The sequence below is a fragment of the Solea solea genome, chromosome 20 (assembly GCF_958295425.1).
Source record: "Solea solea chromosome 20, fSolSol10.1, whole genome shotgun sequence".
NCBI lineage: Eukaryota > Metazoa > Chordata > Actinopteri > Pleuronectiformes > Soleidae > Solea > Solea solea.
The window spans coordinates 8,708,737-8,727,821 of record NC_081153.1 but is presented as its reverse complement, the minus strand read 5'-3'; the positions used below and the strand labels follow the sequence as shown (position 1 = coordinate 8,727,821).

At 41.4% G+C, this 19,085-nt stretch overlaps 1 protein-coding gene across 1 annotated transcript; it reads right to left on the bottom strand.

Moving 5' to 3' along the window:
- Positions 1-4,444: 4,444 nt before the first annotated feature.
- On the bottom strand, positions 4,445-10,313 carry cited4a (Cbp/p300-interacting transactivator, with Glu/Asp-rich carboxy-terminal domain, 4a). Its single transcript, XM_058619310.1, has 2 exons — positions 10,099-10,313; positions 4,445-7,423 (listed from the first exon to the last, which is right to left on the bottom strand). Exon 2 carries the CDS (start codon positions 7,408-7,410, stop codon positions 6,637-6,639), a length of 774 nt encoding a protein of 257 aa, XP_058475293.1. The 5' UTR covers positions 7,411-7,423; positions 10,099-10,313; the 3' UTR covers positions 4,445-6,636.
- Between the last annotated feature and the right edge of the window lie 8,772 nt (positions 10,314-19,085).

Below are 19,085 nucleotides of genomic sequence, written 5' to 3'. Positions count from 1 at the left end.
TAAAGGAATGTGAAGCTGCTGATACTTGATTTACTGAACCATTTTGGCAACCTTCCTCTGACACGATGGTGTCACTAAAATAAATGAGAATGCACTATTTTTCACACACTACTGACTTTGGTCTGAGCGAGCATTAAGCTCGTAACACTATAGCGTCTGAAAACAAATAAATTGCCTTCCCGCCAGGGAGGGAAATGAAAGAAAAATGTCCCCACTATCCTCCAGATAAACACGTCTCTGAACATCTTTCTGGGCTGAACGTGACGACAACAGTGGAAAGAGTTTTGAATCCACAGCAGAGCTCAACACCGGCACAATAATCACCGTGTGCTTTGTGTTGCAGGAATGTTGGACGTTTTCACTGTTGTCACAACAAGGTCACGGAGGTGAGAGCTGGAGCCGATCAACGCGATAACAACGTCCCACAAGACGGACGTAAATGTCTCATATACACACTCACCTCTTTATTTAACTTAATATAACTTTATCCGAACTTTATTTGAGCAGATTACTCATGTGCTTTTGTAGCTAGTGTTTCCCACTCTATATGAGTAAGGGTGGGAATCCCAGGCTACGAGGATTTCACAACATCATCAATTTTTACTTCTGTTTCAGCCAACTAACCATTTTTTTTTTCTCTGACTCCCACCCAACGTGAACTTAAGTCCTCAATCAGGTCTTCCCCGGTCTCAAACTTCCTATTTTCAGGGAGAGAAGACTGTTTTTAGGAGCACATGAGCTCCTACGTGACTTGCTGCTGTGGGTTTCCCTCTCCTCCACCTCCTTCATGTCTGTCCTCGTAAACTACATCAGTGCAAAGTGCACTGAATGTGCACATGTTGATTCAGGAAATAAACACATATCGCTCAGAACAGGAAACAGGTGACAACCAGACTGCTGAAGTAGACTCCATGTAGATATACAGTAAACAACAAATAGCAGCTGGTGTGGCAATCACATTGAGACAAACAGTATAAGCACACCACTGTATCATTTAGTTTGATCAAGATGACTTCATTATGCTTTCTTTTAGATGTCATTTAGCATTTATTTTCCTCTTTCTTCATTTTCTTATCATTTATATTTATTTAGCATTTTACTCACATTCACACTAACCATAAATAAATCAAGTCAAATTTTTTAACCCATTTAACATGATACACATCATTTCTGAGTGTACTTAACCCTTTAATGTTAAAGTTGCACTAAAATAGTAAAAAGTACAATATTTGTGAGTGTATTTTACCCTTTTAATAGTAAGGTTACACTGAAAGTTTCAAATTTACATTATTTTCGATTGTATTTTACCCTTTTAATGTTAAAGTTACACTTAAAGGGTCACATTTACACTCTTTTTAAGTGTATTTACCCCTTTAATGTAAAAAGTTGCACTAAAAGAGACAAATGTACACTATTTTTAAGTGTATTTAACTCTTTTAATGTTACATTTACATTAAAAAAAGTAAGATTAAACACTTTACTATTTTGGTCATAATGGGAGTTGCCATGAAATGTACTCTTTTAGTGTTACTTTATTAAAAAAAAAAAAGATAGCAATATTGATCTGTGAAGTGAATTTTTTTTTAAATAAATGAAGTATTAAATAATAATGAATGAGATTACTGGGGACAGTGCAGGGTTAACTTCTCCCTCTGAGTGACTCACTGCTGTCTGCTCCGTTGCTCTGCTGCATCTTTTCATTTTCAAAGATCCAGTGCAAACAACTCGAGGACAAAAACGTTGACTTGATGAGTTGACAACACGTGGAGCAGCACGTGGAACTCAGCTCTCCTGAAATGGCTTTACTGCACAGCTAATTAGAATTTTAATTAGATTTATTTTACTTTTGCTTCAAAATGGCTCACTGGTTTTTTTTTTGGTTTGTTTTTTATTACACTCTTGTTACTCTGTTTAATCAACTTTGAAACGTTCTTATTATGTGGTATAATCCAGAGTGAACCATAAAAAAGAAACCTTTGTGTTGACACAGTGCTGACTCACCACTTTGACTACTAGGATATGCTGTTTGTACTTTGCTCCCGTGTTTGCTGATCACTTTTTGTGGAGAAAACCAGCAGGAGAAAAAAACACCTCGGGCAAATAAGACAAATCAAAAAGAAACTGCACCGTGGTTCTCAAACTTTTGAGACCATGAACCCCCGGAGGAAATACTGAGCTCTCCAAGTAACACCATGATTGCCAACGTTAAAAAACGGTTGCGTTAATAGGCCGAGCAAAGTCACAATATAGGGGAAAAACTCTAATTCATGGCCACAAAAGACTAATTATATTATTAATATCATTCCTTCATATGAACAGCCTGGCATTGCAAGGAATCATTGTTACTGACGTTGTAGTAAAGTGAGGAAAAGATATTCACAGATTCAGACTTCCGCGATCAATAACATTTAAACAAAACATTTTCCATTACTTCACTATAATACAGTGGCAGTGCACATGATGCTAGTTTTGTGAATATTTATTATTAAAAATTGACAATAACTTCCCTACAATACAGTGCAGTGTCATAATTGTTGTTGTCATCACTATGATTCAAAATATGTCGCACATGAGTATCATTAAATGTTTCATTTCAATGTTATAAATCGCCAAATTTTGAATTATGTGAACATCTTTACTAACTTTACTTTAGTGTCACAGTTTCCACAGTTGTCACATACAGGTGTCCATTTAATGTCCATTTGCTTACCCAGCTGTCCAAGGTGTTGATGGGTATGATACTTGGACCACAAATAAGTATTTTGTACCAAAGAATTACTATTTTGTACCCACAAATTAGTAACTCATAACCCCAATTTAGTATTTCGTACCCATGAATTTGCATTTCATAACCACAAATTAGTATTTTGCCCACACAAATTAGAATTTCATACCCACAAATTAGTCATTTGTAACCACAAATTGGTATTTCGTACCCAGTAATGAAAGTAATAAGAATTAGTCATGTCTGGGGCTTAATAACTATGAACTTTTCACAGGAGGCAGATAAGTTGCTCTCTCATCATCTTCCTCACATGTACTTCACACACTGGTATAGTGAAATTAGTTAAAGATGGAGTGAGAGATAAGGCATACAAAAAAAATACATACATACAAAATGTGATTTCTTTAAATAAATATTTTATTTGAAAATAAATACATTTTCTTAAAATAGAATCAATAACATTACAAAAGCTTTGGGGGAAAATGGGAAAAATGGTGGTGGTGGTGGTGGGGGTGGGGCGGGGTTTACCCAAATAAACAACGTGTCATTTTGGAACAGGGATTACAATCTCACAAGTGTATCTACCATTTTAAGACAAGTTCCCACAGAGTGTTTGTACTGTACATTCTCAGCTGCTCTGTGGGAAAGTGGTGTGGCATCATCATCATCATCATCATCATCATCATCATCCCTCACACTTGCGTTAACATGAAGTCTAACTTGGTCTTTGAGCTTCAGGCTCCTGCACCCACTGCAACACACTGGATCACTGGATCTACACACTTGTTAGTGATAAGTGATTAGGATTATAATCTCTTGTCAATACATCAAAAACCAGCCACTGATTTACATGTATATCTGACACTCAGTACGTTACCATTTTAACAGTTTAGTTGTAACCAGTGAAGCATGGACTTGTTTAATTAAATGGTATCTGACTCCACTACACTGGGTGACAATGTTCCCCTTTTCAGCTAGTAAGTCATTTGTTTTTCTGTTTCCTAGCTCAAAACTTTAGCTAGCAGCTAGCATGTTGTTCTACCATATTTGACAGTTGAAAATGGTTGACAAATCTTGAAAATATTACTTAAATGACACTAAAATAAACTAAGTCATATGAAGACAACTTGCTAACTTTAGTTTAAATGAACTTGAATCATTTAGGTTTTAACAGCTGAAGCCATATGTTTAAGTTTGTCGACCATTTTCGTTGTCAGTGTGTTCCACGTCTAAGCTAGTTTGGTCCAGGTGAACATACATGCTACTCTCAGGGATTATCTGGGTGTGTTGGTCCAAAATAGTACAATTGACACAGTCAATAATCCAGCCCGACTATTTCTGGTAAATTGTCAGCCAGCAGTGCAGAGCTGTTTTACAGTCGAGCGATGTTGAATCATTCAGGGCTAATGATAAAAACAACTACTAAAAGACGATGTAAACGTTTTCTATCTATTAATCGCTAACTGTACCTCAAAAAGTCCAAGTTTCCCCTTCACATCAACTATAGTCATAGCATGTTAACGTACTGAGTGTTTCTTTTTTTATTTATTTATTTATTTGAAAGTACCTTTAAAAGTATCTAGATCAACTTCACCTCTAGTCTACAGTACAAAGATACAACACACGAGAAGGCTGCGCTTCATGTTCTAGCAGAAATCAGAGGCCGCTGTCTCGCTAAGGCCAAAAGTGTTTCCATTTCTTTCTTCTCTTCCCCCCCCCCCCCCCCACAGTGTGGCCGCTGCAGTTCGCCCGGCAAAGAGCAAAATGGAACGCAAACTCGCCGGCACTTATCTGCCTCCGTCGCAGCTTTTCAGTCACAGATGTTTGACTCGAGAGCTGGAGAATGGCACGTGTCCAGAGAGACGCGGGACTGCAGCGGGACAGATTAACACCCGTGCACCAGCACAGGCAGCTCTGACCCGTCAGGACTACGCCACAAATAGCACTCAGAGTGCACAAAGTTCTCCCTCAGCCGGTCTGCAGTGACACAAGCAGCAACCTTGACTTATATAAAAAAAAAATTAAAAAGTCTGTACCGATTGTGCTCAAAGAAACAGGGGGGAAAAAATGTGTCCACTTTTGTAATCATTGACTTGTTGGTGAACGTGCAAGTTGACCTTAATTAAGACAAGCATGTGAGAACACGTAATTTCAATCTAATCAGTAGAAAAGCAGCAGAGTAAGCTAATCTATGACAAAAAAAAAAACAACAACAACTTTGCACACACTGTGCTCCTGGCTAATGTAATCAATGCCACAGGTAGCGACAGCTTTAAATAATGATTAAACTAAGTGCTGCCGGGGAGCGCTGTGTCCACACACACACACACACACACACACACCAAACAACAGCCAGTGGTACAGGCCAGTGTAGGGAGGAGGACGCCAGGGCTGCAACCATTAATCGATTACAAAATTATTTGTCAACTAAGTTTAGAATCGATTGGTTTGAATGTTTTGTTTTTTTCCATTATTAAAACAAGATTTCCGATTTTTCCGCAGACGCCATACGGTGGACTTTTAATGCCGCACAAGGAGGCGCACAAAAACGACACAAATGCATAATCTGCAATCACACACCACTTTGTTTTTCTTTTTTGTCTCCATCTTAAAAATAAAAGCCTCCTCAGACCTGTGACCAGCAGCCTCTCACAGCTACTGTGTTGTTTTTGTTTAGATTTTTTTTCACGATTGCTTACGACAAACCACTGGAATGTTGCTGATGATAACTGCCTACATTCCCAGCTCTTCTACTAATTACTAACCCAAGACTTTCTCGCAAGTGAGCACCTTAAATGTCAGAGCTGTCTACTGCCAACACATTTAAGCAACAGGCTACTTTGCCAATGATTCAATCACAGTTAAATAACAGGGAACAGATGCGATACATTTAATGACAGCATTATAATTTGTTTTATATATATATATATATATTTATATCTAAGTCAGGTAAAAGAAACAGAGAGCAGAAAATAATCCAAGTGGCACTTTTCAACCCAACTAATCCGAGGTTGCTCTCCTGCACCAAAGTCCATGGAGAAAATCAGCATTTTTAGCACAAAGGGACACAGGAACTGCTGCTCTACTGTCGCCTCATTTGCTAAGTTTGTGTCATTTAAATAAATCCCCAAAAAAGGGTAACAAACTAACACATTTGAACATACTTTTGGAAGCAACAGTGGATCAACAACTCCTGTGTGCAGTGACCCTAAAATCGCAATTTTTTTCTATAGGATTTGGTGTAGGGAAATGAGTGGTTTACAAACTAAACCCCATCATGTTGCTGCACAAACTCACTCTTCTGCTCTTCAAGGAAATGTGTAAGAAGTCAGTTTTGAAGAGCCAGCCTCCAATATGCAAAAAAAAAAAAACAACAGACAGAAAAACAACATTCTACACTCGAAATCCTGTCATCCTTGTACAGAGGACAAACTCAGAGGACAAACTCTTATAAATTTTTGTAAAACATCTGCTACTAGTTGAAGATGTCATGAGAAATAAAATGCATTTAGTGATGCCACAGAACCTAGCAGACCCAGATGGACAGTCTTCCCAGGTTGTCTTCGCCCCCTGGTGATAGTTAAGCTTTCAATTATCCCAAAGCCTTGGCACAGCAGGCCCGAGTGCTGAGGGCCAGATGGGTCCAGAAAGAGCCCGCTGCATCAGGATGCGACAACACGGGCCAAACACAACAGATCTTACTGGCACCAGCTCAAAGAGGAGGAACCTCGTGCTTTTTCTCTGTGTTTTCTCTCATTGCGACTCTACATTAACTCGCAGGCAGGTCAGTGTGAAGACAGACACGGATTCACCCAAACAGAACCGAGAGATTGTCACCTCTCGCTGTGCTACTGCTCCCGCTCAGTCATTCTTTGGGTCTGCAAACCGCAAACAAACCGCGCAAACTTCGCTCAGCAGCTCACCGTGCTCGGCTGCTGTTTGCACACAAAGTCCGATATGAAGTCAAACTCGTTCTGTCCCAGGAAGAGCTCGGGAAGCTCCTGAATACGATCTAAGCCCAGCTCCAACACCAGAGAAGTCAGAACCTCCTCATCGATCAGATCCATGTCCATGCTGTTCTGGCCCAACGGGCCGCCGAGGTGCTGCATGCCTGACAGCTGGGCCGGGCCCATGCGGTACTGAGCACCGTTGGGCAGGTGATGTCCGTTGGCCATGCTCAGTGGGTGTCCGTGATACTGAGTGTTGAGTTTCTGCAGGTGCATGCTGGCCATGAGCTGCTGAGAGGTGAGGTTACCAGGGTGATACTGCTGCGGGTGGCCACCCTGCTGCTGCTGCTGCTGCTGCTGCTGTTGCTGTTGCTGTTGCTGCTGCTGCTGCTGCTGCTGTTGCTGCTGCTGCTGAGGGTGCATGTGGTGGTGGTGCTGCTGCTGCTGCTGCTGGTGCTGAGGAGCTTGCCCGTTGTACATCATGTTCCCCGACATCATCTGGTGGTGGTGGTGGTTGGCCATGGGAGAGCCGTTCATGGGAACACCCATCCCTCCGGGACCCGCCATGCCCGACCTCTGTCTCATGGCAGCCTCCATGTTGTTTTGAGGGTTCCTGCCATAGTGCATGACCTGGCCGTTGGGCAGGGTGCGCAGGCCGGGCTGCCCGTTGTGCTGTGGAGGTCCATTCATACCCATCCTGAAGCTGTGGCTCATGGGCATCATCATGTGTTCAGCCATGTCTCTTCTGTCACTACAAAGAAGACATTTGTATGAATAACAGATGATTTTTAATACATCCAGTTACACTTGGGTAACAAATGCATTAATACAAATGAATGTCGGACTGTCTGCTTGATATATCAATCAAGTCTCTGAAAGCTGGCAATAGCAGGCTACACTTTGAAGGAACAACCTAAATATCCAAGCTACTCTTGACCGTCCTCTGGTCAAAGCCACGTTCTCAGAACACATGGACTGGACAACTGCTAGAAGCCTCAGGTTTTCAGATAAAAAAGAGAAAAGCAGCTTTTTTAGCTCACAGGGACACAGGAGCTTCTGGTCTACTGCTGCTTCATTTGATAAGTGTGTGTCACTTAATTAAATCCAAACAATGGATTTAAAAAGACCAACGTCACAAAATAACACATTTATACTTACCAATGAAAGCAGCCGTGGATCAACAACTTCTGTGTACAGTGACACTAAAAAAATGTTTTTTCTATGAGATTTGGTGAGTGGTTTCCAGTGGGAAAACACTGTCTCATGGTGAGATTTATCTACAAAAATATTCTTATGACAAAGCAGGTGAGTCTTTTGTTAAGCGCGGCTAAAATCTGACCTTTAGAAACAAATCATGACTCATTAGCACAAATGACTTTGTCTAACATTGTCTGCGTTTTGCTTGACACAGGATTAACCCGATATTTGCAGACAGCTGTATAGTCAGCTGCACAGCCAGCAGTCCAATTATTATTATTATTATTATAAAATCATGGCCGATCACAAACATGGGCAGATCAGTGTATCAGGTCTGTCACGTCGAGGTTTGTGGTCATACTCGTGACAACATCAAGATCCCTTCACTGTTCACACCGACTGTTACAACACAACAGACACACAGTTGTTCCTAATACACGTCTGGAAGCACACACACACACAGTTGATGCCCTTGTGGCCATGTGGAGTATGGCAATCGGGGATGTATCTACCTTAAAATGTAAGAAAATGTCCTTAACACTGGTGGAACAACTTATGGTATATGAACAAAAAACTGCAAGACAGTTTTCTTTTGTGGTTAGCTAAGCTACGCAACATGCAAACCAATGTTAGGTTAGTGACGGTTGTATTTGTTTTCGTTGGATTTGGATAATCTGGAGAAAAATGTCCAAAATGTTAAGTATGCTCCTGGAAAATCTCCATGAACTACCTCAACTACACATTTTCTATATTTTCCCCTATTTTTGCCCCAACGACCAAAACAAATTCCTTGCCCTATGAAATCTTTACTTGGCAAGGAAACCTGATTGTGAAAAACACAAAACAGAGAGGTCGGGGCTGAGGTGTGAAGGCGAAAAGGGTGAAATGAAACTGAACCTTAGACTTTCAATCCAAACAAACCCCAGAATCATAAGTTCACATCTTGTTTCATACATTCACATCACAAAGACACATCATACAGAGCAGCTGATAGTGAAACATATGTCAAACAGACCCTAGAATACTCAAGGATGCAGAAACTATGTTTCAATTTCTATTCTTTCGACAATTTGAAAAAAAATAAAATCAATAACTTGACATTGTTCCTACAAAGAGCTGTTATCAGGATTCTTTTAGACCTTAAACATTTAACAACTGCATTACAGGACATGTAGGATCTGGTGGGGATTTTTTTTTTTGAGTATAAATGTCATGTTATGTCATGCTCTGATTTGCACTGCTCTTTCTTTAATCTGTTTCTGGTGAGTCTTTCCCCTTTTATGTAAGGGATTTACAACGTTTGCTCGCTTTAAAACAACAAAATAAAAGCTCGGACTTCCAGCAGCGACAGGAAACCAAAAAAAAAAAAAAAAAAAAGAAACCTCCAAACAGACACCATCAGTGAATTACCACAGAATAACACGCTAACAAGGGAGGGCAGCAATACCCTTGCAGCCAAAAGGACACAGAGGAATGTCTCCTAAGACCACACACACACACACACACACACACACACACTCATCAACCCACCACTGTCTTCACACAGTCATTACTAAAGAATCTTATTATGACATTCTAAATATGCCATTTACATGTATGTATGTATGTATTGGACATTCATAGACGAATGCTGCACTTTTTATCTGAGACAGATTGTGGCCACGCTGATGCTGTAATGTGCTGCAATGGTTACTGGCCTGTTAAAAACTGATGACAAGGTTTTAAACAAAGGCTGAATATTATTAAAAAAAATAATAATAATCATCATTTTTAAAAAAAGGACAGAGAGATTCAGCTAATTCGTCTGATACAGTTATTGCAGACTATTGACACCACCTGGCTGCTTTCAGAGCAAAAGTGTCCTCATTAAACAGAAAAACACTTTCATTTTCACCCCTTATTTAAATGACCTAAACATTATGCTGTGTGTGTGTGTGTGTGTGTGTGTGTGTGTTCTTCACATGTACACCAGAATTATCATTCAGCCAAAATGCCACTGCTGTGTTCACAGATTTTAGGACATAGTATAATTAGTGCTGGCATTATAGCATGCCATACTGTGTATAATTATGTACATGTACATGTGTATGTGTGTGTGTGTGTGTGTTAAAGACTATAGAATAAAACTAAATATGATCATCGATGATAATAATAATAAAAAACAAATGTGGTGCCCCGGCTGTGCGCGTGTATGTGTGTGTCGGCAGCGGAGCAGGAGGAGACACGTACCCGATGCTTTGATGCAGAATCCGGATACGGTGAGAAGTTGGATCGGTGCTGGGGCTGCTTGTTCCCTCCAGCTGATGCTCCGACTACATGCAGCTCTGCCGCGGATTGTAACTCTGCTGCGCCTCGGCCAGTGAGAGGAGTTTCTTTTCTGGGTCAAATGAGGGATTATATACATCTATAAAGCACACACCGAGTGAGAGAGTGAGGGAGGGAGGGAGAGAGAGAGAGAGAGAGAGAGAGGAGGAGGAGAGAGAGAGAAGAGGGGGAGGAGCTACCGTCCTCTCCGTCTCCTTTGTTGCCATTGGTCCTTCCTTCTTAATCACCGTGTAAAGAAACTAACTACCTCCACTGATCCAGCGGAGCCGCGGCTCGAGCTGCTCAGCTGGGACGTGCGCGCGCATACGTGAGATTTCAGTGCCTTCATTAGCCTTACACTGTTATGACTAATGATCCCCACTCTTTACAACTGAGAGGATCAATCAGTCATTCAGCAGATGGTTTAAAGTTAACCGGAAGACGCTAGAGTCTATCTATCCAGAGAAATGCTCTCCTGGAAAAATGAAAAAAAATAAACCAGTACCATCAAATAACTGAAAATAACAAATGTTATAACGATAAATGATCTCATTTTGACGTCAAGTGTTTCACGTTATAACAAGAAAGTATAACGTATCCAGCTGTAAATGTTTCATGTTACGGGTCAGACCAACCACTGGCAATGGATACGGTGATAATTGCCCCCTTTTTTTTTAGTGGGTTCACCTTAGTTCAGAAATCCCAGGCTTTACTTCCCTGACTGTTTGTCTTGAGTTGACATCAGCAGTGTCAGTTCAGTGTTTACACCTGTAATATAACTAATACATCTATTTATTTTCCTTTTAACCTCATTTGCATTGGTCAAATATGCCGACTTGTCTTCAGTTGGTATGATTCACTCCACTGGAGGGGTTTGTCAAAGTCATGATACTTTTTTTCCTTGCAGCACAAATGGAAATCTAACCACCTCCATCCAGATCCAGAGTGAGCACACACACACACACCAGCCCGTCCTTTTGTTTCGTCCCCCCCTCCCTCCCTCCGTCCCTGCCTCTCTGTGTGGACAGAGTCAGGCCCCTCAGCAGGAGCTTGGTATGTATTCCTGTTGACATACACACACCCTCTACTGCAGAGGAATGTGTCCTATTTTTGGGCCCCTAAAGTCAGCCACACTTCCAGCCTCTGTCTTATGCTTGTTTCACTTGACCATTGTTGTTGTTGTTGTTTTCTCTCTCTCTCTCTCTCCCTCTCTCTGTCACTTGTGTTTTTCTCAGCTGTTGTTTTGAGTGACGCTGCTTTTTTCTGCCAAATGAACAACAGTCACACTTGAGAACCTGGTGATTTTTACTGGATTTAGGGTTTCAGCGGTGAAAGGGAACGTCAGCCTTCCAAAACAAGAGAGATAAGTAAATGAAGAATGGTTATTTAGCGCAGATTCTACGATTCTAATGTCATGATAAAGGTTTTATAATGTCGCTCAGTGTTCTAAAATAACTGCTCAATCATTCATTTGGCACCACAGCACACAGGAGTTGTCGATCCGCTGCTGCCTCCATTAGCGACTTCAAATCGGTTATTTTGTCCGTTGAAATCCTTTGTTTGGATTTTTTTCCTTTGGAAGAGTTTGAGTATCTCGGGGTCTTGTTCACGAGTGAGTGGAGAGTGGAGCAAGAGATTGACAGGTGGATCGGGAGCTTAGTCGACAGGCAAAGCTCTCAATTTACCGGTTCCAACCCTCACCGTGGGTAATGATAGATAAATAGAGGGGTCTAGAGGAGCCAGTTGAGGTGGTTCAGGCATCTAGTCAGGATGTCTGCTGGACGCCTTCCTGGGGAGGGGTTTCAGGCAATGCCCAACCGGAAGGAGGCTCCGGGGTAGACTCAGGACACACTGCAGAGATTACTGCTGCCCCCGCGACCCAGACCCGGATCAGCGGTACAAGACGGCAACGACAGTGCCCTCATCCACACAGGAACACAACTTTCTCTTCAGAAATTATGTTTTCTTTTGACGCAAATCAAGTTAGCCAGCTTTTTATCCACATAGAACAACACTATATTTAAAAAAATAATAATAATAATACAGGCCTGATATACATACTACAATGTTTAGAGTCGTTTTAGGGCGTTGTATGTGTATGAGATTCAATTCAAGATTCAAGATTTCTTGTTGTCGTACCAACACACATTAAGACATGAGGTCAGAACGAAAATCAGTCTCTCCAGAACCCGGTCGGCCCAGCAATAAAAAGAAGAAGAAAAGAAGAACCAACAGTTTAACTTAACAAAATATAAATTAAAAAAGATTAAAACTTTAAACCTTTGAAGACATTTCTTGAAAACAATGCCAAGTTTACGGAAAAACATTTTAAGAACGAAAAGGAAAAAGATCGTATCAGGAAAGTTCTGTTTCCGTGTGGATAAAGCCTTAGTCTAACTTGGATGGATACAATGTGGCTCATTATCTAAATCTCTTTGCAGGAAATTAAAGTGGTTTTTATTTGTCTGCACCACACGGTTGAGTCTATTCTCGCCTCAAGAAAGAAGATTGGTCTTAAACCCAGAGCATTAAAGGAAGAAAGTTACACTTCTAAACTGTTTTGACGCTTAGTGCTAAACTAATTGACCTTTGCACATTGTTTTATTGTGTCATCGAGCGTTTATCCAAGGATTTGATGCCTTTTCCTCGACGTCATTGGACGACACATCATTCACTGCTGCCCCACTTTGTTGAAAACACCGGCTGCGTGTTAGTTGCACAGCGACAGCCCGTCACACTCCGCTGTCCGTTTGACATCATCTGGCAGTCGGAGATTTACTTCCCGGTGAGAGTGAGACAGAAAATGTGATGTGACATTTAACCAATGAAGCTGTTGCTCTTGGTTATCGATCAGCGCTCTCGCGTCGGCTGCTCTGCCATGTTGCTTATACCAACGAGTCAGTGGTACAACTTATTAATCTTCCTTGGGCTTTAGTGAAAATTGTGAGCGCATGTGCAAGTGCAAGTGCATGTTATTGCGCCTCAGACTGTGTAATAACCGCAGCCTTATATGCAAACGTGGGAGGACAGATTGGATGTAATTAGCTTACGAGCTGCAGCGATGACAAACACACCCATAGCTCTCGTTCTCCTTTTCTCTTCTGTTTGTTTGTGTCTTTACCAAGCACTGTATACATACAGGTTTCGTATTACTCACTGCTTCTTGTTCCTGTTGCTCCCACCCCCGCAGCAGCAAACCCTTCTTTTCCCCTTCCCCCACCCTTGTCCATTCACACAAACCCTCTCTCGCTCTCTCTCTCTCTCTCTCTCTCGTTTCTGTGCTTATTTCCAATAAAGGCTTTTATGTATTGTCACAACATGATGAATGCAGTTTATGCAGCAAGGTAATTATTGCCAGCAGAAGAGCAGAAACCACACATGAGGTAATCACAACAGACGATTGCTCTGCCACTTGCCCTCACACAACCACAGAACACTGCGAAATAGATTTGGGAAAAGGTCATTGGAATAAATTGTCTCTTGGGTACAGCTAAGTGTGTTTCTGTGTCTCCACGCTGTGGAGGATTATGGGTGTATTTCCCCTCTTGGTTTCAAGAGTAAAAACAGTGAAGAAATATTTTATTTCATAGGCGACACACAGTGGAAGACATACACAAACGCCATAGCTTTGGTGTTGGGCTTCTTATCTCCTTGTGGCCTTTAAATGCTGCGTTTATATCGGAAATTGAAAGCTGGAGCTGATAGTGACGTCACTGCGTACCAGTTGAGAGGACTGAAACTAGCCATTGTTAGCAATACCAGTTTCTAACAACACTGTCGTACTATAACACACGACAGAAAGGCTAATTAAGGTCAAAGTAGCAGTGATTGAATGGTGGAAGCGATCTTGGAATCCCATGTAGGGGTTGGTGAGGTTGCTCTGATTTGGAAATTCTGAGTTCAGACCACAGAAAGTCTGAGTTGTGACTATAAATGGAACGTAACTAAAACAACTTCTCAGCTCAGGCTCAGTGCAACATAGAAGTGTGGAATCTGTCATCAATCAGCAGTGGTTTGTGAAAACAGAACTTCCTCGATACCATCTTTTTCTTCTCATTGGTTTTTAAGTTTTCCCATAAACACAGAATTGTCTTCTTAGACATGAAATGCCCCCCCCAAAAAACTGTTAACGCTGCAGTATTACATGCCATGCCTGTATGTGACGCTGCAACACCGCTACAGAAATACACCAAAAATGTAAAAGAAGACGTAGAGCGTGTGCGTGACGCTGTTTACGAACTCAAAACATTAGAGGAAGAGGATGACAACAACGAGGTGGGGCTATGACATTGTGACTGACTCTTAAAAACCACAGACAAGATTGTTCATCATATAAAATAGTCACATTGACGACCACTCAGGCTCTAATACAACAAACTGGTGCATGACAATACGAGCCAAAGTCCAAACCCACTCCTGTAAAATAAAATAAAAAACAAAGATCACAGGTGCATGGGTTAAAAAAAGGGAACATACTTTGTCTCTTAATTAATCATTTGTGTTTAACATAAGAATGCAATTTCCATTTCTCTGAAAGTCAGATGAGCTTGCACCTTGGCAGATCGGCCAGGTGGTTAGAGAGAAAGCTTCTTTGCACAAGGAAGTGTGTGTGCGCGTGTGTGTGTGTGTGTCCTTAAATTTCATGGTCAGGCACTGTATGTACAGCCTTCATGGTTGAACACCCACTTACATAGTTCTGCTGCCACTAGTTTACTTCAGTTGAAACCAGTTTGACACATATTCTGTTTTATGCACGACAGTGTTGACTCGAAGGGAGAACTTGACAACATATAAGAGGTTATTTTGACACTAACTTTGAAACATCTGCGATTAGTCACAATTAATGAAACAATAATCATTTGATAGCTCTAGTTTATACATAGTAATACATATAACATGTTATAGAGTTCAATATTTGTATTAATTCATACTTCTGTGCATTGTCTGAGAGAATATTGTTCTTTCTTGTTGTTTATATCACTGCAGTCCACACAAACACACACACACACACACCACCCCTCACCTGCTTGTCCCTCCCCTCCCACCTGTGTGCACCGTGTGCACTGCACTTGAACCAGATGGGCAAAACAAATCAGGAAATGGTGGAGCTCTTGTCTCCTTTGGCCTTTATAATAATCAGTTTGTAATCAGTAACTATAGGTGTGTGTCTCTCCCATCTGCTCTCTGTCTCTCTCTCTCACACACACACAAAATAATAGCCATTGCATCCAAATCAGCAAGTCATATAACTCGCATACATTTCCATGATGATTTTTGGGTTGGCTCAGTTGCAATGTAATGTTTGTCAATCAACAGTATCTATGAGAGATCACTGACGACATCCATCCAATTACGCCATAAAAATACTATAAATAATCAGTATTTCAAAATACCATGTTAACTTCCACATTCTAACAATTAAAACAATATAAGTTTGGTTGACAAACCTATTAAAAAATAAATAAATAAAAGACTTTAACAAGTTATCTTCATATATCCTGTTCCCAACTCCACTTTTTAGTTAGCTAAGTATGTAGCTAGCTTAGCTAGTTGGATAGTTACAATGACATCATTTGTCCCATTACATGTTGTATGTCACAATAAAGTCAAAAAGTCTTGTTGTAATGGGAAACTTTACATGTTTTTTGTGGTACTGAATCATTTTAGTGTTTTTCCAGGATAGAATTTCCATAATAGATAGCTAAAAGTTAGCTAAAATGCAACGTCTGACAAGATAGATTCGGATGGATGGATAGATGCTGTGGTTGCACTACACATCTCGTAAAAATAGTGGACTAAAATGAAAACATGAGTCCGTTGTGTGTGTCTAATGACGGTTTACACTCCCCTGTGTGTCCAACAAAGGCAGAGGTGTGCTCGCTCTCTTCTTCGTTCTCCCTCCTCCTGTTCAGCCCAGTAAGGAGGGAGCGTCCCACCTGCTGCTCCAGGTTGTAGAAACAGGAGCATATGTTGTTTTATGAGTCTGTGTTCATGTGAGTGCGCGTCCGTTGATGCATGCGTGCCTGACTTTCTGTTTCTTCACTAATATGTCGGTGTTTGCATGTGGGGCTGGCGGTGGGGGGTCTCGAATTCCCGGGTCTCTTGGTGTGAGCTGTGTTGTGCTCCAGTGGTTCCATTTGGCCACTAACATCACTCCAACCCCCATTAGGCAACATTTACAAGTCCCGCCTGCTAAGATCCGATCCGAGCTTTCGCTTATTTTCCTCTCAATGCTGAGGCTGCAGATAAACACAGAGTTTGTTGCTCATGCTCGTAATGGCTGAAACACAACTGATCTGCAACAGGAAACTGGTGTAACGGCGTGTACGCCTTCAAATGACTTCCCTTTTCACAGCAAGTCACACAGCAGTGGCAAATACGCATTTTCAGTTATTTCATCAGATTCTGAGGACAACATTTCTTCATTCTCTGTTGAAATGTTCATAAACGTGGGTGTGTACGAGAATAGCACAAACAGACATGTTAAGAGCTGGTCCATTAGACATGCAAGAACTCTCAAGTCTCAGGAGATTTCAGGTGAGTTGCCAGTCACAACAATTATTTGAACCATCTCTTTGCGAAAACAAGCTCCTTTTAGCCGCGTTTTCACCGAGTGGAACGGTTTTGTTCGTACGACAGAAAAATCGGTACGTATTTTTGTGCGTTTCCATAAGGAACAGTACCAAAATAACCACCCCCAGCCATTCCATTCTTTGGCACCATTCCCTTGGAGTACAAGAGTAAAATGGTATGATATGGTCAGGGTGGAGCTAGACCATATCAGAGCAGCCCATAACAGTCGGCTGATTTGGCGACAGAAAATCATCACTTTCATATTATTTAGATTAGAATATATAATATATTATTTATAATAGAATTTACTGGTTGAATCCTAATTTTGATACATGTGTACATCTACTGACGTTTGTGGGAAACCTTCCAAAGCAAGTGGATTATCAAGATAAACTGGGACACTTACATTTACATGCTCTTACGCAAACAAGGTGCGAACTGTTTTTGCACAGCCTCAGGGCAGATTAACAAATGTAGTTTTCACAATTAAGGATCACCACAAACATTAATGCTTACAGTGATGCTTACATAGCTGGCAAAAGTAAAGCAGAGGAAGAAGCTGGAAACAAAACCTTTTAAAATGAATCACGTTCAAATGGTTTGTCAGCCATTTTCTTTTTACAGTATGTTTCCACTGATCCTGATCAAAGCTGAAGCCAATACAAATTGGTAGACTTTGGAAAGTTATTGGACCAGGGAGTGAATGCCAATTCAACACATTCCCACTAATGAAAACCCATTTAAACCCAAGGTTAAACTGAAGTTTGTGGGGGGACAGATTTGCTGCAGACGTGGGATAAAAAGGTTAGGTCTGGCACCAGGGACTCGGAGGACACTTAAGTGGAAAAAAAACGGACATTTTGCGTCTCCTCTGCGATGTGTAGTGCAAAGCAAGGAAAGTGACTGAAGAATTTTTTCACCAATCACTGCTGATTGAGGCAACATAACACACACACAAGCCTCTGGTCCTGACAGATTCCACACTGAGGTGTTGCTCTGAGCTGAGAAGTTGCTTGAGTGTGTCACAGAAAGGGAAGGTCAAGGATGGGTTACTGAATGGGCCTACCAGGCCTACCAGGCCCAAGGGCTCAGGGGTCCTGAAGTCCAAGCCTCTGCACTACTGTCCCAATATTAATTACTTCATTATTAATCCTTATATTTTGATGGGACCCTGACGGCATATAACGCTGGTTACCACTGGTGACCAGGTACCAAGGACTATGACTAATGGAAAAGCAGAAAACAGTTGAGTTGAGTCGAGTCAAGTAGTGCTATAACTGTATAATGGAAAAGGGGTCTGGCCCGTTAATTGGAGCTAGGCTAGACAAGTGTGTTAGCCTACCGAAGGCACAGATTTGTCAATAAAGGGGACTAGTTTGAAAAGTCTTCACAAGAAATTGGACAGTTTTACGTTGCACCTTTAAGCAAGTCCAGTAATTGCAGCCGTTCCTTTGGTAAGAATAGAAATGTGGCTTTATTTAATGCTGGAATAACCAGCCTTGACTTGAGATGTTTTTATGGAAATACATCATGGCTGAGTGTAATGAGTAATGGCTACATAATGAGCCTGTTTGTACATAACTATCAAGACTGTCTGTGCCTACAAGGTTGTGCTCATACCCTGTGAGTCATCGCTGCATGTTCCCCTTTGTGGACATACTTGTGTCCATGAGAGACGCACAAATAATGAGGACGAAGCGCACACTTGTATGATGTTTTTTGTAACGCGAGACGGGCACAACGTGTGACGCACGTCTCACAAACACTGGTGCGGCTCATGACCTGCTAATATGGCTGCTGCTGTCACAGGTTCAACGCCTGTTGTCGGCGTTCACAGCCACAAGTGTAGAGTCATTATGTTACTGCAAAGCCACATAATAACACCCACAGTGTCTGGTGCATCAGCTGATGCTTGTTTAACTCTCCAAGCGGAAGCGACCACATCACAGGTGCGAGTCCATCGTACCATTTTTATTCATTTAGAGGTTCTTCTTCTTTGTCAGATGACCTGCCTCCCTCGTGTCCTTGTGTCCTCTTCTGTTGCACGAACTGTCCTCATGCCCTTCTTCACCACATCCATGAATCCTTCTCTGTGGTCTTCCTCTTTTCCTCCTGCTACATCTTCAACCTCCTTTTTCCAATGTAATAACTCCACTGTATCTCCTCAGACGTGCTCATTTCTAATCCTGTCCATCCTGCTCACTCACTCATCACGGGGGGGAACATGCAAACTAAATAAATAGTTATTTTAACAATTCATTTTCAAAATGACAGCACCACTACTGCTACAAAAACCTTGTTATGTGTGGATGAATGGAAACGGCTCTGATCAGTAATGC